The sequence below is a fragment of the Crocuta crocuta genome, unplaced genomic scaffold (genome assembly GCF_008692635.1).
Source record: "Crocuta crocuta isolate KB4526 unplaced genomic scaffold, BGI_CrCroc_1.0 scaffold217, whole genome shotgun sequence".
In the NCBI taxonomy this organism is placed as follows: Eukaryota; Metazoa; Chordata; class Mammalia; order Carnivora; family Hyaenidae; genus Crocuta; species Crocuta crocuta.
The window spans coordinates 1,327,024-1,353,906 of record NW_027532208.1 but is presented as its reverse complement, the minus strand read 5'-3'; the positions used below and the strand labels follow the sequence as shown (position 1 = coordinate 1,353,906).

The 26,883-nt window shown below is 49.5% G+C and overlaps 1 protein-coding gene across 1 annotated transcript; it reads right to left on the bottom strand.

The window, feature by feature from the left end:
* Positions 1-231: 231 nt before the first annotated feature.
* SSC4D (scavenger receptor cysteine rich family member with 4 domains) lies at positions 232-9,914 on the bottom strand. Its single transcript, XM_077777849.1, has 10 exons — positions 9,749-9,914; positions 8,184-8,219; positions 7,608-7,913; positions 6,826-6,903; positions 4,897-5,211; positions 3,765-3,842; positions 3,159-3,233; positions 2,746-3,057; positions 1,853-1,930; positions 232-1,232 (listed from the first exon to the last, which is right to left on the bottom strand). Exons 1-10 carry the CDS (start codon positions 9,912-9,914, stop codon positions 916-918), a joined length of 1,761 nt encoding a protein of 586 aa, XP_077633975.1. The 3' UTR covers positions 232-915.
* Between the last annotated feature and the right edge of the window lie 16,969 nt (positions 9,915-26,883).

The window sequence follows — 26,883 nt, the reverse complement described above, 5'->3', positions numbered from 1 at the left end:
GAAAGCAAGGACAGGCTAGAGGACCCTTAGGGGCCATACAGGCCTCACACCGTGAGTCAGCATTTCCAAGCCCCATGGGCCTGCTGAGAGCTCTCTGATGATGCTCTCGAACAGCCCTCCATCCTCAAACCCGTCTTTTTCAGAGAGTCCTAACCAGTCTTTCCTGCTGCCACAAATGATACACTTGTGCCCAGAGGTAAAAAGACGTGGGGGGGTGGGGGGGAAGGACAATGCTTTATTGACTTGGCACCTATGAACAGGTGGCTACAGGCCCCCAGGGTTCTTCGCTACTGCAAAGTGGAGGCTCTGCGGTGGGGGCAGCATAAATCAGAGATGCTGGTTCCAGCTGCAGGGAGGGGCCACTGTCCCTGCTTTGGCCCCTCCAGTCCCCTTGTCCAGCCAAGCACCATCTGAGTCTGGGCCCTCAAGGAGAAGGCCAAGGTAATGATCCAGGTTCTTCTGCAGCCGCAGGCAGTCTAAGGTAAGAGCTGTGGGTTTCTCCTGTCTTCCCTCTTCTTGGGGATCCCAATATGGGTGGGGGAGAGGGGGATACTCCATTTACAGAGAGCCCCTGAGGGTCAAGGTCAGGGGCAAGGTGCTGTAACAGGAGCCCCACCAAAGAAAAGAGTTATGAGTCATTCCCTTCCCCCCATTTTATGTTCTGGCTGAGCAGCAAGGGGGAGCTCTTACTGACTTAGGCCCACAGTGATTGATGACAGGTGAAGTCACACCAGAAGGTGATGGGTAGAGCCAGACTCCCCCATGCAGGACCACACTATCTGAGCAGGCCCTCTCCCAGGCAAGAGGAGGGAAGAGTAGAGTGAACTGAAGTTGTCAGAGGAGGAGGGCTGCCTGGAGGAAGAGGGGCAGGCCACAGCAGGCTCCCAGAATAGATGGTCTGCAGAATGGGCTGGGTCACAATGGCTGGCACAGGACGCTGGCATCCTCGCTGTGGTCACAGTTGTGGGCATCCCAGCGGATGTGAGAGCAGAGCAGAAGGGCACTCTCGTCCCCACGGCACTTGACATTGTCCAGGAGGATAGGGCCTCGGCCCGGGCCAAAGTGGGCCTCGCCGGGGGCTGCCAGGGCCTGGCCACAGCCCAGCTGGCGGCACAGGACAGTGGCTGCCCGCAGGTCCCAAGCGTCATCGCAAACAGTGCCCCACCGTTGCCCGAGGAAGAGTTCTACACGCCCCTCACATTGGTGGGCTCCATTGGACAGACGCAGGTGCCCTGTGGAGAGACAAGGCCCACGGCTAGAAGGAGCTGGCCGATGCCAGGCCATGGAAGGGGCAGACAGAAGAGGCAAAGGGTAGTGGTGTTAGACACCACATTGCCCTGGGGGCTGATGGACGAGGGCAGACAAATCAAGTTAAAGTAGGCTCGGCGGCAGTCTAGACTCAGTCTTTGGACTGGAATACGTGTACAAGCCTTTGTGGGGTACTGTGTCTCTGCTGGGTGCTTCATGTCTGCCCCTTCCTTAGTCTTCTCTTCATAATCCCATACCCTCAACCCCAGTGCTGCTCTCTGGAGACTGTGCTTCTGTCCCCTCAAGGTCATCATCTCCCCTCACCCACAGGCTTAAAAGTGAATTCTTTCATTTCTCTCTTCAGGAAGGAGCCCCTTATTTTGGTCCCATCTCTAGAAATCTCTAAGATTGCTCCCTTAAAACCCACCTCTCTCTTCTGGACACCAAACCCTTATTAATGAGAACAGAGACTAGCACAAAACAAAGGTTCTCAAACCTGGTACAAATCTGCTGAGCTGTGTAACCTCAGGCTGTGATCTCCCCCAATTCTGGTCCTTGGGATCCTAAAGCCTCTACTTCCATCTTTGCGGCTATGGGCACCTACCGTCCCTGGGCCGAGGAGTGGGCGCCCGGGTGGTCTCAGAACTGTCCGGCTGGACTTGCAGTCCCAGCTCCTCTGGGCCTGGCTCAGCAAGAACAAAGAAAAAGAGGTGGCTGTCACATTACAGAACATGTTCCTTGAGGCCAGGTTACCTTTTACCCTCCCAAGGGAACCCTAAATGAGAACTGTTCTCTGCCACTTGGATCAGAAATAGGGTTGCAATTCTTTCACACTGGGATCCAAAGCAGACCCTTGGTAGCTACCTCTTTGTGACCAAGGCTACTAGGCCAAGGGCACCAAAGGAGGGTGAAGATCTCAATTCCCACACCAATCAATCAACAGGGGCATTTTAAAATAGGTCAAACTATACAGACAACCCTTTTCATTGATTCCCAAAGGTCAGACGCTTGCTCCCCGAAAGCCGATCAACTCTCTCGGCTTCCTAGAGCTTTGCGGGGTGGCCCTTGACTCAGCAGAGAAAAAGCGCCCCTGCCCCTCCCTTCATACAGATTTCCAGACTTTGTCCCTAGCTTTCCGCCTCTCCTCTCCCTCCCGCCCCTGTCTGCCGCAGAGGGCGCGCCCTCCCCAAGCCACACCCCCTCTCACTGCAGAGGGCGCTCCCTTCCCGGCTCCGCCCATGCTGCGCAGCCGCAGAGCGCGTCGGTGGTCGGGCTCCGCCTCTCTCTGCGGAGTGCGCGTCCTCTCCGGCGCCGCTCACGCTGCAGTGCCGCACACAACCCTCACGCATGGCCCCGCCCATTTCTCAGAGCCCGCCTTACGCCGCCTGCGCCGCAGTACGTGCCTGCGTGCGGCTTCGCCTCTTCCCGGGGGGCCGTGCTGCGCTGCCCCGCCCGCGCGGAGGTGCGCGCTTGAGCGCGGCCCCGCCACCACCTCACCTGAGCAGAGCGCGCCGGCGTCTTCGTGGTGGCCGCAGTTGTGCTGGCCCCAGCCCAGGTGGAAGCAGTCACTCAGGTGGGCCTCCGTCCCGGCGCAGCCCACGTTGTCCAGCAGCACGGGGCCGCGCCCGTAGCCGAAGTGGCCGAGGCCGGTGGCGCCCAACGCAGGCCCGCAGCCCGCCTCGCGGCAGGCCACACGCGCATCCGCGAAGTCCCAGTCATCGTCGCACACGGTGCCCCAGCCCCCGGCGTACATCACCTCCACGCGGCCGCGGCACGGGCCCGGGCCGCCCACCAGCCGCAACCGTCCGCCTGCGGGGCGCACAGTCCCTCGGCCGTAGGGGGCTGTGCTGGGGCCGAAGACCCACCCCCACCCTCTCCCACCCGCACAGAACCCTGGCTCTGCCGCTTACTTTTCTTCCCCGCGACCCAGGTAGCTGTGGTGAACAGTGCCATCTCCCTGGAAGGCAGGGCACCAACTCCTGTAGCTGCAGAGACAGGGCCTCTAGAGCGTTTGAAGGGGACAAGGAGGCCTTCTGCCTACGAGCGCCCCCAGCTGTACCCCACCTGCACCCCACACTCAGCCTCAATCCTAGTGTCGCCGTGTTGCCCAGGGTGGTCCTCAGGAAACTTGATTGGAATGAACCGAATCCTATTTCCAGGCGTTACTCTTAATTTCACTCCCAGTGATAGTTCCACGTAGGATTCAAATGTGCTTCTAGCCTTCGTTCAGCCTTCAGCTCAACCCTCACAGGGTCTCTCGATTTCCAACCTCAGCAGCCACCGAAACTGTACCTCCGAGCTTTGAAGAAATCCCTTACTCTCTCTCCCGCCTTGCTCAACTTTTCAGAGCTCTGGATTTCATCCTTGCTCCATCTGCTCGTGATCTTCTCACCCACCTCTTTACCATCTGGCCGAAAGTCCTGGTCCCCCTTCCAGGAGATCCACACGGCCTTTCTACTTCCCAGCCCGGCCTGCCTTGCCTCTGCCACACCACCCTGGAAGGCTGGACTCCTTACCTTCCGGCTCTGTGTGCCAGGCCCAGTCCTCTCTGGTGGCCAACGGTGGTAGTGCGGTGAGAGTCGGGGGTCCCAGGACTAGAGCAGGAGAGAAGGGAGCAGGGTCACAGGCCAAGGTTTTGGTTCCTGGTCAACCTTGGGCTGGCCGGAGGATGGGAGGGTCTCCCTGGAGAACACAACAGATTTTACTTTTTGTGGGGGTGAGGGGATGGAGCGGGGCTGGGGTCCAAGGAGATCTGCCCTACTTGTCGGTGTTTGTAATCTACTTTTGGTGCACAGGTGTACACTTCACAGTTTATAAAGGGTTTTGACAGACATGCTTTCAGTTCTCTCCAGTGTCCCAAGAAGGAGAGACAGAGAAGGCCTTGCCCACCAGGGAGGGCCATGCACAGTCCCCAGGGGCTTATAGCACAAGACTCATCCCCACCTTACAGATAAAACGGGACTAGAAAGGCAAGGGTCATGCTGGAGACCTTGCAGCAAGGTTAGCTGAGGCTTTGCCAGGACTATGTGACCATGGGTAGGGCTCTGCCTCGCCGGGCCTCAACTTTCCCATCTGTAAATCCGGAATAATGGCCCTTTGTTTGCTGTGAGGCATGGGCAAACAATTTATATCTTGTAGAGCGGAGTCCATCTGTGAAGTGCCATTACTGGCCCTATTATCCCTATTTGCCCAGAAAAAACCTCTCAAAATGGCAGAGGGACCAGGTGGGTGAACACACTATTGTAATTACAGATTAGAAGGGATTATAAAGCTATGCTAGGTAATTCGGGGGACGTACCTGGGCTACAGCGAGAGAATTCTGGAGTAGCTCGGGGGTAATTCTAGAGTACTATTACTTTGAAGTATTCCATGAAGAGTACTTAGAAATTGCTAGAAAATTCTGGGGACATTCTTGGGGTGCTGCTAGATAAACCCGGAGTATTGGTGGCACAATACCGTGACACCTACCACAAAGAGTACTGGGATTTTCAAAGGCACTTCTAGAGCAGTACTGAGATGTTAAAAGTAACTTTGGGGCCTTCCTGGAGAGCACTGGGGAGCTTCAGTTCAGCCACCAAGCCCCGCCCCTGTCCGCGTCAGAACGGGGCTCCGCCCCCTCCCCGCCCGAGCCCGCCCCCGAGCCCGCACCTGCGCAGAGCGCGCCGGCGTCCTCGTGGTGGCCGCAGTTGTGCACACCCCAACCCAGGCTTTGGCAGGCTGCCAGGCGGGGCTCGCTGCCTTCGCAGTGCACGTTGTCCAGCAGGATGTGCCCCGTGCCATAGCCGAAGAAGGCGTTGGTGGTGGCGGCCAGGGCCGCCCCGCAGCCCAGCTGGCGGCAGACCACGGCAGCATCCGGCAGCCCCCAGTCGTCGTCGCAGACGGTGCCCCACAGGCCACCGTGCAGGATCTCAACTCTGCCCTGACAGGGGCCCGCGCCCGCGACCAGGCGCACGCTGCCCTCACCTGGCCGGGGGCGGACAGGGCTGTTGCCTCCCCCTCCAGCAGCGCACCTAACCCAATGCTTCCCCAATGCCGCTGGCCCTCCACGTACCCACCGTGCGTGGGGCCCCAGCACCTAAGACCAAAGAGAAGCTGCTCACTCAATTACCCTAGGGCACTTCCTCCTCACAGTCCCAGAGTGGGGGAGGTTTGTGGGATCAGGACAGACTGGCTCTGACTGTGTCCTTTTCTGCCTCAAAGCAGCCTTGCACTGGTCTACACTCTTCTGTTCCCTCACTACTACTACTTACTACTGCAGTGAAAGGAGCCTCACCGTTCCCGGTGAATTGCCAACAACTCTTCCTCTGGAAAGTCCTCCCTGATCTCTGATAGAGGAGATCCTCCTCCTCTTCTTGGCTTCCTTGCCTATTTAAATCTGCCCTTCTTTTGGAGTACTTTTCATTTTCTCGTTCTACATCATTATCCGTATTTCTGTACATATCTGACCCTCCCATTGGTTTAAGCTCCGGTCCTCACCTCTCTAGCAACTTGTGCTATTTTTTTTTTTTAAGTTTATTTATTCTGAGGGGCGCTTGGGTGGCTCAGCCCGTAAAACGTCCGACTTCAGCTCAGGTCATGATCTCACGGTTTGTGGGTTGGAGCCCTGGTCAGGCTCTGTGCTGACAGCCAGCTCAGAGCCTGGAGCCTGCTTCAGATTCTGTGTCTCCCCCTCTCTCTGACCCTCCCCTGCTCACACTGTCTCTCTCTCTCTCTCAGAAATAAATAAAACATTAAAGTTTTTTTATAGTTTATTTTGTGTGTGTGTGTGTGTGTGAGAGAGAGAGAGAAAGAGAGAGAGGGAGAGAATCCCAAGCAGGCTCTGCACCAGGAGCGTGGAGCCTGACACAGAGCTCAAACTCACAGTGAGATCATGACCTGAGCCAAACCAAGAGTTGGACATGTAACCAACTGAGCCACCGAGGTGCCCTCTGCTGATTTTTTTTTTTAAATATTTTTATTTTATTTCTAGGAGAGAGAGAGAGACAGCGCGAGCAGGGGAGGGTCAGAGAGAGAGGGAGTCACAGACTGAAACAGGCTCCAGGCTCTGAGCCGGCAGTCAGCACAGAGTCCGACGCGGGGCTCGAACCCACGAACCGTGAGATCATGACCTAAGCAAAAGTCGGACGCTTAACCGACTAAGCCACCCAGGCGCCCCTGATTATTATTTTTTTAAGTTTATTTATTTATTTTGAGAGAGAGTACAAGAGAAAGGAGCAAAGAGAGAGGGAGAGAGAGATTCCTAAGTAGGCTCTGTACCATCAGCACAGAGCTTGACACTGGGCTTGAACTTGCAAACCATGAGATCATGACCTGAGCCAAAAATCAAGAGTCAGACGCTTAACTAATGGAGCCACCCAGGAGTCCTGTGCTGACTATTTTTAATCATCCCCCAGGAATGGCTCCTCTTTCCCTATCCAGACTGTGAGCAGCCTGGGGGCCTGCAAGGGGCAGGATGGGAAGGGAATGACTGCTCAGCCATTGGTCATCCCTCTCTTCCCACCATCTAGGGTAGGGATGGCAGACTTCTCTCGGGATCCTTCTCAGACCCAGGTGGTCCCCCATGTTGCCCTTACTTACCTTTCCCATTCTGAAGAGTTGTAGGGGGCACCCTACTGGTTAACACTTTCCTTGTTGGGGGCTCCGTGGGCAAGAATTCTGGGAAGGAAGCAGGGTGGAAGGGAGGAGGATACATGGATCTTTCTGTTCTTCATCCTCACACCGGATGTGTGAGCAGCAGGGCATGGACCCCTAAGGTACCTGCCATAGGGCCTCTGGCCACACAAAGGGTCAAAGCCAGGAACCCTGGGGTATGAGAGGAGAAGGGGCCCCCCTGAGTCCAGAAAGCAGTAGCTTCAGATAAGTTCTTTCCATTCTTACAGCAACATCACATTACTTGAGAACATACTAGAAATGCAAATTTCCAGGCCCTGCCCCAGACCTGCAGAATCAGAAACTCTGGGACGGGGCCACCGTCTGTGTTTTAATGAGCACACCAGACGATTTTCTTAAAAACCAGAACCAATACTCTCAAGGTCAATGCCTCTCAGAGATTTCTGCTGCAGTTCCTCACCAAGTCTCTGAACCTCACTGCCGGGGTTGACCCCAATTGTTTGATTTTTAAAATGGGAGAGGGTTCTTCTGGAACCATCAAGGGCCTCCACAGAAGCAGAAATGCTGGTTTTCTTTCAGCCAAGATCGCACGAGGCAGGAGGGCCTCTGGGACCCTGACAACCAGGCCGGGGCTCCTCCCCAGCCTTCTGCAATGCCACTTCGGGCTTGTTCGACTACCCGCCAGTCCCTTCATTCGTCCAGCCTACAACCTTGCTGCCCGCCCTCCCAGGTCACAGGTCTCTGCTTACCGTCGCACAGGACAGCCACGTCTTCGTAGTGGAAGCAGTTGTGGACGCCCCAGCCTCGGCTGCCACACTGGCTCAGCGCAGCTTCCTGCCCTCCACACTCCACGTTGTCCAGCAGGATGGGGCCTCGGCCTTGGCCGAAGGCGAGGGGCCGCGGCACGGGCAGTGCCAGGCCGCAGCCCAGCTGTCGACACACCACGTTGGCATCCACCACATCCCAGTCATCGTCACAGACGCTGCCCCAGGAGCCGCCGTGCAAGACCTCCAGGCGCCCCCGGCAGCGGCTCGGGCCCCCCACCAGCCTCAGCTCTGTGGAGAGGGTTGGGCTGGCACCAGGGGGACTGCTGGGCCCGATGTGCAGGACGCCCACCTTGCTGCGAAGCCGTGGGAGCCTTATGGTCAGTCCCTTCCGGGCCTTATTTCTCCCTCTCTGCAAAATGGGGAGACTAGCGCAATTTCTTTGGGGGCATCTAGAGTTACCGAGGGCTGGTTAGTTGTCATTCCCGGGGCCTTCTGTCTGAGCATCTGAGTACCTGGGGGGCAGGACAGGGTGTGGGCAGGAGGGGCAGGGGCACCTACCTGGAAAGGGCACTGGGGTGGGCTGTAGGGCGCTGGCTGAAACAGAATGAGGAAGAGCATTTTCCCCTCTGCCCCCTCCCTTGGTCACCTGACCCTGGGAACACAGCCTCCCCTCCCCCATGATCTTTACCATCATCCCCCTCCTCTTCACTTCCCCTGCCTTCTCCAAGCTTCTCTTCTCTCTCCCCGCCTGAAACGGGGGTCTGTCTGCTTCTCCTCCTCCACTGTGAAGTGCTTCAAAGACCCCCCATTTCCTGCAGGAGTCCCAGATCCTGAGCTTTCTCTGCAAAGCCTTTTAACCAGCTTCCGCTCACTTCTTTTTTTTTTTAATTTTTTGAAGGATTTTATTTTTAAATAATCTTTTTTTTTTTAAGTAATCTTGACACCCAGCGTGGGGCTGGAACTCACAACCCCAAGATCAAGAGTCACACACTCCACCCACTGAGCCAGCCAGGAGCCCCGCCTTCCTTTACTCCTTAATCTCCCATCAGTCTTTTCTCTGGGTCTGATCTGCTTGAACAGTTCAGCTCACTTGAGCCTGCAGATCCTTCTAGATACAGCTCTGAGTCCCTGTGCCTGGAGAGCCTTCCTGGAGCCCTTAGCTAGAAGTGCTCTCTGAACACCATTTCCAAGCCTTCTTGGGCCTTCTGCCTGGTGATGTGGCTCTGCCTGGGGCCCCCTGCCCAGAGCCTATTACCCAGCAGATGGTCAGTAGCTCTGCCTTAAGTGTGCCAATTGGCTTTGGGATTTATTAGGATATCCCCTAAAAGATTTTCCTATACAAGTTCTTCTGTTTCAGCCCTCATTCTGTGTAAGCCAGGCACTGTGCCCATTGCTTTATGTGGCCTGGCTCACTTAACCAATAGAACAACATATAAGGTAGGTAGGATTTCACACATGGGAACATTTCAGGTTTAGTGAGGCTTGGCAATTTGCTCAAGGCCACACAGCAAACAAAGAATAGACCCGGGATTCCAACCCAAATAGCCACACTCTTCTTCACCACACAATTCTGGGCACAGGGCCTGAGGTGGGGGGAGGCAGTAGGAAACAGGGAAACTGTTAGCCCGGGAAATTGACAAGCCTATAAAAAAGCCCCTCACTTGTGCACAGGGTATTACAGTTCTCAGGCACCTTCACGTCCATTACCTCACAGAATCCTTACAACAATGCTCTGAAGTGTGTACTAGTGTGCCCATTTTACAGATGAAGAAACTGAGACTCAGTTTCTTCTTTCTCAACTTAGGATGGTCCCTAGGTCATTTGGTTCTGTGTATTCCACCAACTGCCTTTCCAACAGCCATTGGTGAACCCACTTCTTTCCTTCCTTCCCTATTTCTGATGTCCCATCACTGCCCAGACCCAGTTTACACTGAGCCCTCACCTCTAGCACTGAGCCCTCCACTTCCCCAACTTAGACAGATCCTTAGATTTCATCAACGCTGAGCAAATATCAGAGCTGAAAAGAACTTCGGAAAGCATGTCATTTACAAACCATAATTTTACAGCAGGGAAAACCGAGAGCCAGAAAAGGGAAGGGTTAGGGGTTGGGGGAGGGCACTCACCCAGCGGCAAAAGGAGGAGGAAGGACAGGGCTGGGGGGAGGCGTGAAGAGCCAGTGCCCCAGTCTCCCAGGCCCCGCCCCCTGCTTTTCTCTGCTGGCTGGGGATCAAGTCGCATCTCTGCTTCCTCGTGCATCCAGCCAGTGGATGGCCTTTCAGATGGTCCCATCAAGGGGTGGTGGAGAAGTTACAGCTGGAACATCTGGAATTAAAGATCCCAAGTCACTTCCTCCAGCTGGAAGGGGCTCAGTGAGAGCTTTGGGGGCGGGGATGTGACATTTCCGCTTGGATTTGGCATTCTGAGTGGGGGTGGCAGCAGGGGCAACAGCTGAGACATCTGAGAATGATGGAGCACAGGACTCTAATGAGGAGTCAGGTCTGGCTGGAGCAGAGGGTGTGCGAGAGCAAATGGCAGGAGACGAAGTNAGAGGGGGGGGGGGGGGTGGGGACTGGAGTCTGTGCCGCAGGCTCAGAGTTTATCCTCCAGGGCAACGCAACCTAAAGCCTGGTGCTGGTGCCACTGGTAATCCACATAACATTAGCGGGAGATAAAAGGATATCTACTGTTTTCTTTTCTTTCTTTCTCTATTGGGGGGGAGGGGTAGAGATAGAGGGAGACAGAATTCTCAGCAGGATCTGCACTGTCAGCGTGGAGCCTGGCCCAGGGCTTGAACCCACGAACCTTGAGACCATGATCTGACCCAAGATCATGTTCTGAGCCAAAATCAAGAGTCAGATGCCTCACTGACTGAGCTGCTAGACGCCCCTATTTTCATTTTTTTTTACAGTGCTTTCTATTTATGGCAAAGGATTCAGGTTTTCCATTTAATTGGAGCAATATAAAGTTTATTTTAAAAAATTTTTAATGTTTTATTTATTTCTGAGAGAGAGAGAGTGTGTGAGCAGGGGAGGGTCAGAGAGAGAGGGAGATATAGAATCTGAAGCAGGCTCCAGGGTCCGAGCTACCTGTCAGCACAGAGCCCGACATGGGGCTCGAACCCATGAACCATGAGATCATGACCTGAGCTGAAGTCGGACGCTTAACCGACTGAACCACTCGGGCACCCCAATAAACATTTTTTTTTAATGTTTGGGGGGCGCCTGGGTGGCTCAGTCGGTTAAGCGTCCGACTTTCGCTTAGGTCATGATCTCGCGGTTCGTGGGTTCGAGCCCCGCATCGGGCTCTGTGCTGACTGCCAGCTCAGAGCCTGGAGCCTGTTTCGGTCTGTGACTCCCTCTCTCTCTGACCCTCCCCTGCTCATACTGTCTCTCTCTCTCTCTCTCTCTCTTAGAAATAAAAAAAAAAAAAACATTTAAAATGTTAATATATATCAGAATAAATGAGAGTGCCTGAGCCTGGGTGGCTCATTCGTTAAGCATCTGACTTTGGTTCAGGTCATGATTTCACGGTTTGTGAGTTCAAGCCCTGCAACGGGTGAGCTCATGGCCTGCTTTGGGTGCGCATGAGCCCCACTTTGGGTGAGCCCCACTTCTCTCCCTCCCTCCCTCCTGGTATTCTCTCTCTTTCTCTTTCTGCCTCTCACTCACTTGCGCCCCATCTCCCCTCTCTGAATAAATAAAAAAATAAATAAATTAGAAGAGATTAATCAATTTAAGGGAAAAAAAAAACAACCAAGGAAGTATGGTTCCCATGACTCAAATATGCCAAAATAGTGAAGGGCTGGGAAAGTAGGTGCCATTTGAGAGGCTCTGCCCTCTTGGGGTGGGAAGGCCTTGAAGATTATTTTTTAAATTCTGTATTGAGGGGTTCCCCGGGTGGCTTCGTTAGGTTAGCACCTGGCTCTCTTGGTTTCAGCTCAGGTCATGATCTTGTCATGATCTCAAGGTTTGTATGTTTGAGCCTCGCATCAGATTCTCCTTGGGATTCTCTCTCTCTCTCTCTCTCTATTCTTCCCCTGCTCTCTCTCTCTCTCTCTCTCTCTGTGTGTCTGACTTTCTCCCTCTCAAAATAAATAAATAAACCTAAAAAATATTTTTTGGATTGAGTAGGGGTGTGTGGCTGGCTCAAGCGGAAGAGCATGTGACTTCTTTTTTTTTAATTGTTTATTTATTTTCAAGAGAGACAGAGACAGAATGTGAGCAGGGGCAGGGGAGGGGCAGAGAGAGGGAGACACAGAATCCAAAGCAGGCTCCAGGCTCCACTCTGTCCATACAGAGCCCAAGGCGGGGCTCGAACTCACAAACCGTGAGATCATGACCTGAGTTGAAGTCGTCGTTGTCGGATGTTCAACTGACTGAGCCACCCTGGTGCCTTAAGAGCATGTGACATTTCATCTCAGCGTTGTGAGTTTGAGCCCCACATTGGGTGTAGAGATTCCTTAAAAATAAATTTTGGATTGAGGTATACAAGCCCCAGCATGCGTAAATCTTAAGTGTATAGCTCAGTGGACACTCGCACCGTGTAAGCTGTGTCCCGACAAGACCCCATGTCCCCTTTCCTGGCAGACCTTCAGGAAGAGGCCAATACAGCGTGTGGACAGTGACACGATGGCTGGAGGAGGGGGGAAGATGGGGTCTGGTTTAGAGGATGGGTCTGTTTGGGCTATACTGAGAGGGGGACACTGCCCAGCAGGAGACACCCGCCATCTCCCCCTGGCTTGGCCTCTGTCCGGGTGTACAAACAGTCTGGTTGGGGAAAGATTGAAAACCTATCTGGATGTGGACGCGGGGTTTTCAATACTCCATTCATGGGTCCCAGAACAGCCCCCAGCGGAATAATCAGCTTTTGTATTCCCTTTGCCTGGCCTGGGGCAGCTGGGAGATGGGGGTTGAGGACTCTAAGGAGGGGCGGCCCCCGGGGCCAATCTGTGATGAGGGCCTCCAGAGCGACCTGGGCCTGCCTTGCCTCACCCCCTGGGACCCTGAGTGGAGATGAGGCTTAACTGTTCCCTGCCCTCCGGGAACTGTGACTCTGAGGCTCTCACACTCCCTCCCCACCCTTCATTCCTGCACCTTTACGGTGTGGGGCAGGCAACATAACACAGTGGTCAGAAGCATCAGCTCCACCATCTACTGGCTGTGTGACCTCACCTCACTAAGCCTCACTATTGTCATCTGAAAAATGGGGTCAGTAATATACTTAGCTCTGACGATTGTGGCTAGGTTAAAGGAGCTAAAGTTTTTTTTTTTTTCCTAAATGTTTATTTATTTTTGAAAGAAAGAGAGAGAACACAAGCAGGGGACCAACAGAGAGAGAGATCTGGAGCAGGCTTCAAACTCCCAAATCGTGAGATCATGACCTGAGCTGAAGTTGGGCCCTTAACCTACTGAGCCACCCAGGTGCCCCTAAAGAGCTAAAGTTTATAGAAGGTTTAGCCCAGTGCCTGACCTACCATGTGTGTGGGAGCCATTGCTATTGGTACTACTATCTGTGGTCCTTTTCTGGGCGGTGCCAGGTCTTGTTCAACAGCAGCATCTCGCTTAGGGCAGACACTCAGGAAATGTTTGTTGAATGACTGAATGAAGTTTAGGGCCGCAGAATCACATAATGAAGCAGTCAGAAGGGGCCCAGGAGATCATCAAGGGCAATTCCACATCTGACCAGCACAAAACTTGTCATTCCCTTTCTCTGTCTCTCTGTCTCTCTCTTTCTCACACACACACACACAAGCAAAAATTAAGTATTCATACCTGGGGGAATGTTCTGGTCTCTTTCTGTCCCTTCTTCCACAGTCAATCCAAGGTAAAATCTCAAATCACTTTTTCTGCCCCCAGTAGTTTAGGAGGGGGAAGAATCCCCCAAATGCAAATCAGCACAGACCTTTCTTCTTTTCTTTCCAAAGCTGGAAGATGAGCCAAGGCAAAGTCCCCGTCCATGGAGTTCACAGGTGGCCCCAGCCTGTCCCCACCCAACCTCAGGGGCAGAGGGAGGCAAAGGGAGAGTGGAGTTGACCGCACATTCTGGAGCAGCCCCAGAGAAGGGGCACTCAGGCAGAGGAGGAGCTCTGGGCTGGGGCGCAGGGGGTGGGGAGGGGGCAGGCGTGGATTCCCAGGGCCAGGCAGCCCCTCCTTCCCCTTCCCCTACCCCAGGGCTCAGGTTTCAGAAAGACAGCTCCGCCAAGCATCCCTGAGCTCCTGCAACAGCCCTGCTCCAACTGTTGCCCTGGGGCGGGGGGTGGGGTGTCCCCTTGATTAAGCCCTGACCCGCTTCCCACTGGGGTTTGGGAACATGGTCACAGGAGCCAGAGTGTATGCGGTGGGCTTCCCGAGCAGGCATGGCCCCTATCTTGCTGCTGATTGTTCCTTACTGTCGTTCCTCTTGAGTTACCTTTGGGGCCTCGGGGCTTTTGTGGTTGTAGGTGACAAGAAGTGGCATGTGCCTTACTCTATAGTTTGCAGCTTCCATAAAATGCTGTGCTAGAATTCTGCACCTTCCCACTGGAACCACAAGCTCTCAAAGCTGAAGCGCCTCTCCCTTTCCCAGGGCAGTGCGTCCCCATCGGCCCTGGGGCCATTTTAAAAACATATACAGATTCTTTGGGGGCACCTGGGTGGCTCAGTCAGTTGAGGCGTCTGCTCAGGTCAAGATCTCGCTGTTCATGAATTCAAGCCCCGCATCAGGCTTGCTGCTGTCAGTACAGAGCCCACTTCAGATCTTCTGTCCTCTCTCTCTCTCCCACTTGCTCTATCTCAAAACTAAATACACATTTAAAAAAATATGTATATATACGTATGTGTATATACGTACATACAGATTCTTTCCCTCCCATTTCTGCCCCCAGAGATTCATGGGTCGGGCCCCTCAAAAGTGTATTTTTTTTTTATTTTTTTAATGTTTTATTTATTTCTAGGAGAGAGAGAGAGACAGCGTGAGTAGGGAAGGGTCAGAGAGAGAGGGAGTCACAGACTGAAACAGGCTCCAGGCTCTGAGCTGGCAGTCAGCACAGAGCCTGACGCGGGGCTCGAATCCACGAACCGCGAGATCATGACCTAAGTGAAAGTCGGACGCTTAACCGACTAAGCCACCCAGGCGCCCCTCAAAAGTGTATTTTTGAAAAATTCCGGAGGATTAAACAAGTTTGGAGACTAGAGGTGTAGACCAAGCTGTTTATCCTTCAGGTTGTGAAGATGAGGCCAAGAGAGGAAAAGAGAGACACAGCCCCAGCGCCTCGCAGGACTTATCTCCTGGCTCTTGGGCCTGATCCTGCTTCCCATTTCTCAGAGAAAGCAAATTCTCTGAAGGGAGGTCTGCCATNATCTGTGCCCACCCCTCCCTTCCTCCCGCTCCTTCCTACCCTGGCCTGAGGAGATGTTCCCCCGCAGTCCAGACCCCATGTCTGTCTGCCTTGTCAAGGACCTCCCTCTCTCCATCTGTGCGTCTTCTCTCCCCCATATTCAGCTGCTCCTTCCCAACTGGATTCTTCACATTGAGGTTTTTGGTTTTTTTTTTAATTTAAATCCAAGTTACTTAACCTATAGTGTAATAATGATTTCAGGAGTACATACAACACCTAGTGCTCATCCGACAAGTGCCCACCTTAGTGCCCATTCCCCATCTAGCCCATCCCCCCACCCAACACCCCTCCTGCATCCCTCAGTTTGTTTTCCGTATTTAAGAGCCTCTTCTGGTCTTTCCCTCTCTCTGTTTTTATCTTATTTTTCCTTCCTTTCCCCTATGTTCATCTCTATTATTTCTTAAATTCCACATATGAATGAATTCATATATTTGTCTTTCTCTGACTTACTTCACTTAGCATAATACACTCTAGTTCCATCCACATTATTGCAAATGGCAAGATTTCGTTCTTTTTGATCACCAAGTAGTAGTATTCCATTGTATCTATATCTATATCTATATATGTTATATATATATATACCAATATCTTCTTTATCCATTCGTCCATCGATGAACATTGGACTCTTTCCATTATTTGACCATTGTCAATAATGCTGCTATAAACATTAGGGTGCATGTGCCCTTTTGAATCAGCATGTAAAAAAAAATTCAATGTTTTTTATTTATTTCTGAGAGAGAGAGAGAGTGTGAGCAGGGGAGGGTCAGAGAGAAAGGGAGATACAGAATCTGAAACAGGCTCCAGGCTCTGAGCTAGCTGTCAGCACAGAGCCCGATGCGGGGCTTGAACCCACGGACCATGGGATCATGACTTGAACCAAAGTCGGACTTTCAACTGACTGAGCCACCCAGGTGCCCCTGAATCAGCATTTTTGTATCCTTTGGATAAATATGTAGCAGTGCAATTGCTGGGTCATAGAGTAGTCCTATTTTTAATTTTTTAAGAAACCTCCATACTGTTCTCCAGAGTGGCTGTACCAGTTTACATTCCCGCCAGCAGTGCAAAAGGGTGTCCCTTTTTCTGCATCCTTGCTAACATCTTTTGTGTCCTGAGTTGTTAATTTTAGCCATTCTGACAGGTGTGAGGTGGTATCTCAGTGTAGTTTTGATTTGTATTTCCCTGATGATGAGTGATGTGAACAACTTTTTGTGTGTCTGCTTGCCATCTGAATGTCTTTTTTGGAAAAGTGTCTATTCATGTCTTTTGCCCACTTCTTCACTGGATTGTTTTTTGGGGAGTTCACATTGGGCTTCTAAGCATCCTCTGGTTTCTGTCATTACAAGCAAGTCACAGGAAACCCTTTCTATCTGTGACTGGTGGCTCCTCAGGGTAGAAATGGCCAGGTGCTCGTTCCCCGCCATGTGCTCTCACTGGCTGGAGGATGCCTGGGAAGTGAGACCTTGGCTCAGACACTCAGGCCTTGGAAGGTATTACAAATGGAGGCTGCCACCTGCCTGCGTTCCTCACAGCTCATCAGCAAGTTCTTTCTCCCAGGGAGAGCCAAGCAGACGAGCATCTGTTTGCATGCTGCCACTGGACTCCACTGGCCCCTCTGCCAGCTCCTGCCCATCCCTCTCCTCCCTATCACAGCCAGACCTCACACCTGCACACTCATGTCTGCCTCCTGACCTCTCTCACTGCTCAGCTTGCTCTAGCCTGCCTTTGGTCCTTACCGCTCTGCTGTAGCAACTCTTCCTAACGTCACCAGTGACCTCTGTGTCATGAGATCCAAGAGACGATTTTCATCCCTCATTTTAGTTAGAATATGAGCTCTGATATGGTAATGGAGAGAACCTGTATTTGTCAGTGTTTGCTGTAATCATGTGCATAACAAAACAAGCCCCAAATTGCAGTGGCTTACAGCAACCCTTATTTTTCTCCAATGGTTCTGCAAGTTGGCTGGGATGGTTCCCTTTTGGGCTGTGGGTCAAGTTCAGGTCTGCCCTCGGTTTGTCTCATTCCAGGACCAGGGCTAAAGGAGCAATGCACCTCCTACAGAGGAAGACAGAAACCCCCAAACCAAGTCACACCGTGCAAGCACATTTAAAGCCTGTATTTATTGTCTAAAGCAGGTCCTATGGCCAAGCCTCTTGTCTATCAGCAGGGCAGGGGAAATATACCCCTCTCATAAAGGGGGTGGGGAGAGAGAGTGAACATTTGTTGAGCAGTCATATAACCTCTTAGAAAATAACAGGTTTAACCAATATCCACCTGTATTTTTCTCTCTCACGTACAAGTCCTGGTAGAAGATCCAGAACTGGCACAACAGCTCATAATAGTTAAGGATTCAGATTCCTTCCTGCTTTGCCATCCTCAACATAGGACTTCCTTCTCATGGCCCATGAGGGCTACCACAGCTCCTGCCATCACGCTTTTATTTTGGCGGATACATCAGTCACCTGTGCATCAAAATGCCATAGACCGTGAGGCTTAAGCAACAGAAATTTATTCTGTCACAGTTCTGGAGAGGCTGGAAGTCCAAGATCAGGGTTCTGGCAGGGTTCAGTCCCAGGTGAGGACCTTTCTCCGGGCTTGCCGATGGCTGCCGCTGTGTTCCCACGTGGGTGGTGGGGTGCACTCTCCGGTGTTTCTTCTTATAAGGATAGTCTGGGATGAGGGCCCTACCCTTATGACCTAAATTAATTTAAATTACCCCCTGAAGGCCCTATTTCCATAAATAGCCACATTTGGGGTCAGGGATTCAGCATGAATTTTGGAGGGATACATTCAGTCCATAACAGGCAACAAAAAGAGAAAGAAAGGAGAAATGGAGGGCTTTTTCATGCTCCTTCCTTTTTTTTTTTTAATATTTTTATTCATTTCTAGGAGAGAGAGAGAGAGAGAGAGACAGCGTGAGCAGGGGAGGGTCAGAGAGAGAGGGAGACACAGACTCTGAAATAGGCTCCAGGCTCTGAGCTGGCAGTCAGCACAGAGCCCGACGCGGGGCTCGAACCCACGACCCGCGAGATCATGACCCAAGCGAAAGTCGGACGCTTAACCGACTAAGCCACCCAGGCGCCCCTCACGCTCCTTCCTTAAAGGCTATGACCATGAGCCTTGCTCGTATCTCCTGGCCCGAACTTCTGACCATAGCCCAGCTAAGAATTCCATTAGTATGTAAGAAGGGAAAGCAGATACCGGGGGACAAGTACAGTTTCTGCCACTGCCCTCTCCTTATGCTGGAGATGGCCACACTCACCACTATACTGCCGACGCATGCTGTCTTTGTATCACTTGATACGCCAGCAGCATTTGATGCTCTATCAGTTAACTATGCTTTTGTTGGCAAGTAACAGATAACACAAATCGGGGCACCTGGGTGGCTCAGTCGGTTAAGCGTCCGATTTCAGCTCAGGTCATGATCTCACAGTTCGTGGGTTCGGGCCCTGCATCGGGCTCTGTGCTGACAGCCAGCTCAGAGCCTGGAGCCTGTTTCAGATTCTGTGTCTCCCTCTCTCTCTGACCCTCCCCTGCTTGCACTGCCTCTCTCTCTCTCTCTCTCAAAAATAAATAAATAAAACATTAAAAAATTATAAATAAAAAAAAGAAAACACAAATCAAAGTTGCTCAAAAGGGGACTTTATCTACTGAACAAGAAGTCCAGAGGTAGAGCCATTTCAGGATTGGTGAATTCATGGAGTGGCACCATCAGGGACCCAGGTGCCACCCGTCCATCTGCTCTGCCATTGTCCTCCTCTTGGCTGCCATCTTGAGTCACGAGGCTGCCTTCCCTGATGATTCAAGATGGCAGCCTCGATTCTGAGAATCTCCTGCATCTGACAGTGTTGAGACCTAGAATATCCCTGTCTGCATCCTGTCTTCATCCTACGTTTTTTAGGTTTATTTATTTTGAGAGAGAGAGAGCCAGAGAGCAGGGGTGGGGCAGAGAGAAGGAGAAAGAGGGAATCCCAGGCAGGTGCCACACTGTCACTGAATTCATGAACCATGAGATCATGACCGGCGCCAAAATGAAGTGTCAGACGCTTACCCGACTGAACCACCCAGGTGCCCCTGTGTCCTTTTTTAAAAACTTGGGAGTCTTTCCCAGAAAACCCCCGATAGATATCCCCTTGAGTCTCCTTGGCCAGATTCAGTACTTGCCCATTGCAACATGGCTGGCAAGTGGAGGGGAGCCCTAGGCCCAGTGTCTGGCCTCTGCTCTGTCCATACTCCCTCTCCAGGACACCTTGAACAAGCTCAAGGCGTACAATACATTGGCTTTAGTACAGTCACAGAACTGTACCACCACCATAATCTAATTCCAGAACATTTTCATCACCCCCTCTCCCTAAAGGAGAAACCATGGACCTATAAGCAGTCCATCTCAATTCCCTTTCCCTTCGACCAATAGCAACCACTGATTTACTTTCTGTCCCCATGGATTTGCCTATTCTGGATGTTTCAGATAAATGCAAGCCTGCAATAGGTGGTCTTTTGTGTTGGCTTCTTTAACTTAATATCGTTTTTAAGGTTCATCCATGTTATAGCATGTATCAGTACTTTATTCCCTTTCTAAATTTTATGTATGTATGTGTGTATTTAAATATTTATTTCCATATCATTTTCTTAAATGTTTTATTTATTATTGAGACAGAGAGAAACAGAGCATGAGGTGGGGGAGGGTCAGAGAGAGAGAGGGAGACACAGAATCCAAAGCAGGCTCCAGGCTCTCAGCTGTCAGCACAGAGCCTGATGTGGGGCTTGAACTCACGAACTGTGAGATCGTGACCTGAGCCGAAGTCGGACACCTAACCAACTGAGCCACCCAGGTGCCCCTGGATAGATCACATTTTATTTATCCAGTGGAGTCATTCTTTCTTTTTCTTGCATCTGGCCCTCAGCATTCATTTCATCAGAAAGTCTTTTCAACCTTACATTCAAAATATATCCAGAACCCGCCTCTTCCTACCTCCTCCATGCCAACTTCAATACTGCCATCCATTTCTCAATGGGATGATTTTGCCCAAGGGGGCATTCGGCAACTTTTACATTTTAAAAAATTTTTAATTGTTATTTATTATTGAGATAGAGAGAAACACAGCATGAATGGGGGAGGGGCAGGAGAGAGGGAGACCCAGAATCCAGGGCAGGCTCCAAGCTCTGAGCTGTCAGCACAGAGCCCAATGCGGGGCTCAAACTCACGATCCGTGAGATTGTGACCTGAGCCAAAGTTGGATGCTTAACCGACTGAGCCACCAACTTTTTTAAAAAAATGTTTATTGGGGTGCCTAGGTGGCTTAGTTGGTTAAGCGTCCGACTTTCGCTTAGGTCATGATCTCGCGGTTCGTGGGTTCGAGCCCCGCATTGGGCCCTGTGCTGACTGCCAGCTCAGAGCCTGGAGCCTGTTTCAGTCTGTGACTCCCTCTCTCTCTGACCCTCCCCTGCTCACGCTGTCTCTCTCTCTCTCCTAGAAATAAATAAAACATTAAAAAAAAAAATAAAATGTTTATTTATTTATTTTGAGAAAGAGAGAGAGAGTGAGCACAGACAAGTAAACAAGGGAGAAGCAGAGAGGGGGGAGAGAGAAACCCAAGCAGGCTCCACGCTGTCAGCATAGCGTCCAATGCAGGGCTCAATCTCACAAACCCTGAGATCATGACCTGAGCCAAAATTAAGAGTCAGACACTTAACTGACTGAGCCACCCAGGTGCCTGGCATTTGGAAACTTTAGAAACATTTTTGGTTGTCACACTTGGGGAGGGTAGATTTGGGGTTGTCACAACTGGATAGATGCATCTTACCATGCACAGGACAGGCCTTTGCAACAAAGAATTATCTGGACTAAAATGTCAACAGTGCTGAGTTTGAGAAATCACGCGCTGATACACACCTCCATCCTATTTCGCTTGCACTGTGGCAATACTAATATCTATCATATTAACCAAACTCCAGACTCTATTTGGTTACTCCCAGTTTTAACATTAATTATCTTTTTTCTATTCCAGGATCCAATCCAAGACCTCACGTTGCATTTAGTCAGCGTTTTTTTTTTTTTTTTTTAATGTTTTGTTTATTTCTGAGAGAGAGAGACAGTGTGAGCAGGGGAAGGTCAGACAGAGAGGGAGACACAGAATCTGAAGCAGGCTCCAGGCTCTGAGCTGTCAGCACACAGCCTGATGCGGGGCTCGAACCCACAAACCGTGAGATCATGACCCGGGCCAAAGTCGGACGTTTAGCTGACTGAGCCACCGAGGCACCCCATAAGGTTATTTATTTATTTTGAGAGCAAGAAAGTACAAGTGGGGGAGGGACACAGAGAAAGAGAGAAAGAATCCCAAGCAGGCTCCACACTGTCAGTGCTGAGCCCTATGTGGGGCTCCCATTCACGAACCATGAGATCATGACGTGAGCCAAAGAGAGACACTTAACCACCTGAGCCCCCCAGGCCCCCCAGTACGTGTATTTTTAAATGATTATATATGCATATAATATAACGCCTGGGAAAAATGTCTGGAAGCATCCACCACAAATTGGTAACAATGATTGTGGATGGAGGGAGTGGGTTCCATTTTTACTTTAGACCCTTCCTTCCTTCCTCTCTCCCTCCCTCCCTCCTTCCCTCCTTTCTTTCTTTCTTTCTTTCTTTCCTTCTTTCTTTCTTTCTTTCTTTCTTTCTTTCTTTCTTTCTTTCTCTCTTTCTCTCTTTCTCTCTCTCTCCCTCTCCCCCTCTCCCCCTCTCTCCCTCTCTCTCTCTCTTCCTCTCTCTCTCTCCCTTCCTTCTTTCCTTTCTTTAAATATTGATTTATTTTTGGAAGAGAGAGAGAGAGAATGAAAGAGAGAATCCCAAGCAGGGTCCACACTGTCAGCGCACAGCCTGCCATGGGGCTGGATCCCACGGATTACAAGATCATGACCTGAGCTGAAATCAAGAGTCAGATGCTTAACCAACTGAGCCCCCGAAGCACCCCAGACACTTCTTTATTTTTTTAAGGTAATTTTTAATACCCTATAATAAAAAGCCAAAACATGGTACAAAATATCCATTTTCCTTAGCTGTAATCAAGGTCACATATTCGCTCAAGTGGGCTGTACATTTTATATATCATTTGACATTTATTTATTTATTTATTTATTTATTTTACTAAAAACCAGAACAATTTTTATTTATTCTTTCATTTTCCATGGTTATTGAAATAAATATACATTATAAATTTCAAATCTAAGAACTGGCCTGGTTGAGTACAAAGGTGTCTGGTATGGTGAGTTTGAGCACGAGAGAAGTGCTTCCTATACAAGTCACAGACGAAGGCACTTGCACAGCAGTGTTGCATGATGTCTGCACTNACAGCCTGCCATGGGGCTGGATCCCACGGATTACAAGATCATGACCTGAGCTGAAATCAAGAGTCAGATGCTTAACCAACTGAGCCCCCGAAGCACCCCAGACACTTCTTTATTTTTTTAAGGTAATTTTTAATACCCTATAATAAAAAGCCAAAACATGGTACAAAATATCCATTTTCCTTAGCTGTAATCAAGGTCACATATTCGCTCAAGTGGGCTGTACATTTTATATATCATTTGACATTTATTTATTTATTTATTTATTTATTTTACTAAAAACCAGAACAATTTTTATTTATTCTTTCATTTTCCATGGTTATTGAAATAAATATACATTATAAATTTCAAATCTAAGAACTGGCCTGGTTGAGTACAAAGGTGTCTGGTATGGTGAGTTTGAGCACGAGAGAAGTGCTTCCTATACAAGTCACAGACGAAGGCACTTGCACAGCAGTGTTGCATGATGTCTGCACTGCTTTAAATCAGATTTTCTCCCCTTTGGGTGATTGTTTCAAAACTTCACTTTTTTCTTCAGACTTCCTACACAGCCCTCGACTTCTGCTCTCAATGGTGCCTGGTATTTCATCAAAGGAACAGAGGGCACCAGGTGGCTTCCTGAAGCTCCCGCCTCTTGTTCAGTACAGTCCTCCTGCCCACGAGGAAAGGAGCCACCCAGCCACTCCTCCTTTATCTAACCTCTGTGCACCGTCCCCAAGTTCAAGGGCTAGGTAAAGAAGGGAATGTTAGTGGTAACATAAACCTCTTCCATTAAAATTCACATCTTACTTCTCCATTCCAACTGTTTCTTCTGAAGGCAGTAGCCATTTTCCTGTCTCTTTCAATGTTGGTTCAGTGAATTTCTCAACCTCCACCAGACCCAGTTTTATTACAACGCCCTTACAGCTTCTTGAGATTTTCCATTTCCTTGGCCTCTTTTTCATTTGAAATTTAATAATGAAATAGTAGGGCGGGGTACCTGGCTAGCTCAGTCAATGGAGCATGTGACTCTTTTCTCGGGGTTGTGAGTTCAAGGCCCATGTTGGGTGTAGAGATTACTTTTAAAAAATCTCTAATAACGGGGGCACCTGGGTGGCTCAGTCAGTTAAGCATCCGACTTTGGCTCAGGTCATCATCTCACCGTTCGTGGGTTTGAGCCCCGCATCAGGCTCTGTCCTGACAGCTAGCCCAGAGCCTGGAGCCTGTTTGGATTCTGTCTCCCTCTCTCTCTGACCCTCCCCTGTTCATGCTGTCTCTCCTCTCTCAGAAAGAAATAAAGCATTAAAAACTAAAAAAAAAGAAAAAAATCTTTAATAATGAAATAGCAAAAAGTCCCCCCTCCCCAAAAATTCCCCCTTCACTTCACCCCCGGCACAAAAAATGTGCCAAACTTTAGCCCATCAGGATCTCCTGAGTCTGGCTGCAGAATTAGGCAGTAGAATCAGCAGCATGTGGATATGTGTGTCTAGCAAATTCCAGCTGCCCCACAATTTATGCCTGTTCTTGTTCTCTATTACACATCAGCTATTTTGTCTTCCCAGGGTGAAAGGCAGAGAAAAGAGTCCTATATTTTTTAAGTAATTTTATTTTTTTTAAGGAACCTCCAAAGAGATCAAGAGTCGCACAGCCCACATAGTGAGCCAGCCAGGGGCCCCAGAAAAGTCACATTTTTTAAGCACCTACTGAATGTGGACTATAAACCAGTTGGGAAGATGGGCACCTAAGCCCCAATACTTGTTCGTATTGGAGTTATTTCTGAGTGTTATTAACTCTAAAATATCAGAGAGACAGTAAGGGGTAGACAGAAGAACAGGGACTGGAGTCCAGTAGATCTGGGATTGAATCTTGGTTTGGCCTTGACTGGCTGTGTGACCTTGGGCATGACTTCTCTGACCTCTTGTTTGCTCATCTGTAAAATGGGGCCAATGACGCTTCTGTAGACAGGTATGAGGATTAGGGTATTTAGTCCAGTCCCGGCATATGGTGAGTCAGTGATAAATGGTAGATTATTGTAGCTCTTTTTATCACTTACAAAAATGTCCTAAAAAGTCACTTATCTTTTAATTGTGCTTTTTTTCTTGGGGGGGTGGGGCAGGTAGGGGAGAGAAGTGGGAGTCAGATTAACAAATACCCTCTGTCTCACTCTGTCCTGAGAGGTTACACAGATTTTAAAATTTTGTTCTTACACATTCAGGTCCTTAATTGATCTAGAATTCATTTTTATGTATGAAGTCGAAATCCAATTTTTTCCCCATATGGATAATGATTGTGGCAGCTCCTTTTATTAAGTTGTCCATCTGTCCCCTCGTCACGTGTCATATTTCACATATGCAAGCGGCTGTTTCTGGGCTCACTCATCTATTCTACTGCTGTTGTTTTTCTGTCCTAACAGCACCCCATTTAAATTACGATGGCTCTAGAATATATCTTCATAGCTGTGAAAGTGGGTCTTTCATATTATTCTTTTTCTTCAAAAGTCTTGATTTCTTTGGTCCTTAGCCCTTCCATATAAATTTTAGAATCAGTTTGTCAAGTTACACACACACACACACACACACATACACACACACACACACACAACTGATGGGATTTTGATAGAGATTATAGATTAACTTTGGGAGACTTGTTATCTTTGTGATATTGTATTTTCCATTCACAAACATGGAATAGTTCTCTGTGCATTTTGATATTCTTTGATGACTTTCAATAAAGTTTCATAAAATCATTTCTCAACGGTCTTGCACAACAGGGCACCTGGGTGGCTCAGTCTGTTAAGTGTCTGACTTAATTTCAGCTTAGGTCATGATGTCACAGTTTGTGAGTTCAAGCCCTGCATTAGGCTCTGTGTTGACAGTGAAGAGCCTGGTTGGGATTTTCTCTCTCTGCCTCTCCCCTACTTGTGCACGCACGCATGCGAGTGCATGCTCTCTCCTTCTCTCTCTCAAAATAAATTAAAAAAAAAATTTTTTTAATGGGGGCGCCTGGGTGGCTCAGTCAGTTAAGCTACTGACTTTGGCTCAGGTCTTGATCTCACGGTTGGTGAGTTCGAGCCCCGCATCGTGCTCTGTCCTGACAGCTCAGAGCCTGGGACCTACTTCAGATTCTGTGTCTCCCTCACTCTCTGCCCCTCCCCCACTCATGCTCTGTGTCTCAAAAATAAACATTAAAAATTTAAAAAAAGATCTTGCACATTTTTTGTTGGTATGCTTTATGCCTAATAACCTCCTATTTTATTTCAGCAAATTGCTTTTGGGAACTAGTTAAAAGCCTTCTTCTGAAATTGGATCCCATTGATTTCTCTTTCCCTTGGATCTGACCTAGAGGGGGTTTCTTTTTCATTTTTCATTTTGAAATCCTGTTTCCACTTTACCCTGACTTAGCAAATATGAACATTTTGCTGCGTCCACTTTCCCTGTATCCCTTTATATTTGTACACAGACATGTATACACACATACACATGTGTGTGCACATATATGTATACATATACAAGTGTGTACACACACATACATATACATACTTCCCCCCCCCAAACTGGGCATCATCCCCTCACATCAGAAGGCACACAATGTCAGTTTATCTCACTAGTGGGACAACTTTTATTCCACTAATGGTTAGTTAACTTTGACAATGTGGCTAAAGTGATGTCTGCCATATTTATTCACTGTGAAGTAACCACTTACTCCTTTGTAATTAATACAGAATCTTAAGGGAAAAACTTTGAGACTGTGAAAAGCTTCCTTTCACCTTTTTTTTTTGGTGTCAAAATGTACATAGAATTTACCATTTGGGGGCACCTGGCTGGCTCAGTTGGTGGAGCATGCAACTCTTGATCTTGAGGTTGTAAGTTCGAGGCCCATGTTGGGTATAGAGTTTATTTAAAAATAAAATCTTTTGGAGTGCCTGGGTGGCTCAGTTGGTTGGGTGTCTGGCTTCGGCTCAAGTCATGATCTCATGGTTTGTGGGTTCGAGCCCTGCGTTGGGCTCTGTGCTGGCAGCCAGTTCAGAGCCTAGAGCCTGTTTCGGATTCTGTGTCTCCTTCTTTCTCTGGCCCTCCCCTGCTCGTGCTGTCTCTCTCTCTCTCAGAAATAAATTTTTTTTAAAAAATTTTAAAAATAAATAAAATCTTTCTAGGGGTGCCTGGGTGGCTCAGTGGGTTGAGCCCTCCATCAACCCACTTGATCAGAGGGCTTGATCTCAAGAAACTGTGAGATTATGATCTGAGCTGAAATCAAGAGTCAGATGCTTAACCAACTGAGCCACCCAGGCGCCCTCCAGATGGTCATTTTCTAAACTATCACTCCTCCTAGAATTGTTAGTTGACATTCTACTGTATGGAAGTTACTTCCCTTTTCTGGAAAGATGTTTCCATTTATGTGTTTTTATGTATCATCAGAATTGGATGCTCATGGATTCTTTCTTTATTTGATGTGAAGTCCCAAATTTGGCCAGTGGTATTCCCTCCCCCATTCAATTTGGCTTGTATCCTTTTTTAAATTTATTTTTAAATGTTTGTTTATTTTTCACACACACACACACACACA

What these genes read in the sequence shown, in the direction of transcription:
- SSC4D (XM_077777849.1), bottom strand. Translation starts at nt 9,914, where the DNA reads ATGGGACCATCTGAAAGGCCATCCACTGGCTGGATGCACGAGGAAGCA. An exon ending in AACTCTTCAGAATGGGAAAG is followed by an intron (nt 5,212 to 6,825) that starts GTAAGTAAGGGC and finishes GCCCCCGGCCAG; the next exon opens with GTGAGGGCAGCGTGCGCCTG. An exon ending in CTGGGTCGCGGGGAAGAAAA is followed by an intron (nt 3,058 to 3,158) that starts GTAAGCGGCAGA and finishes TGCGCCCCGCAG; the next exon opens with GCGGACGGTTGCGGCTGGTG.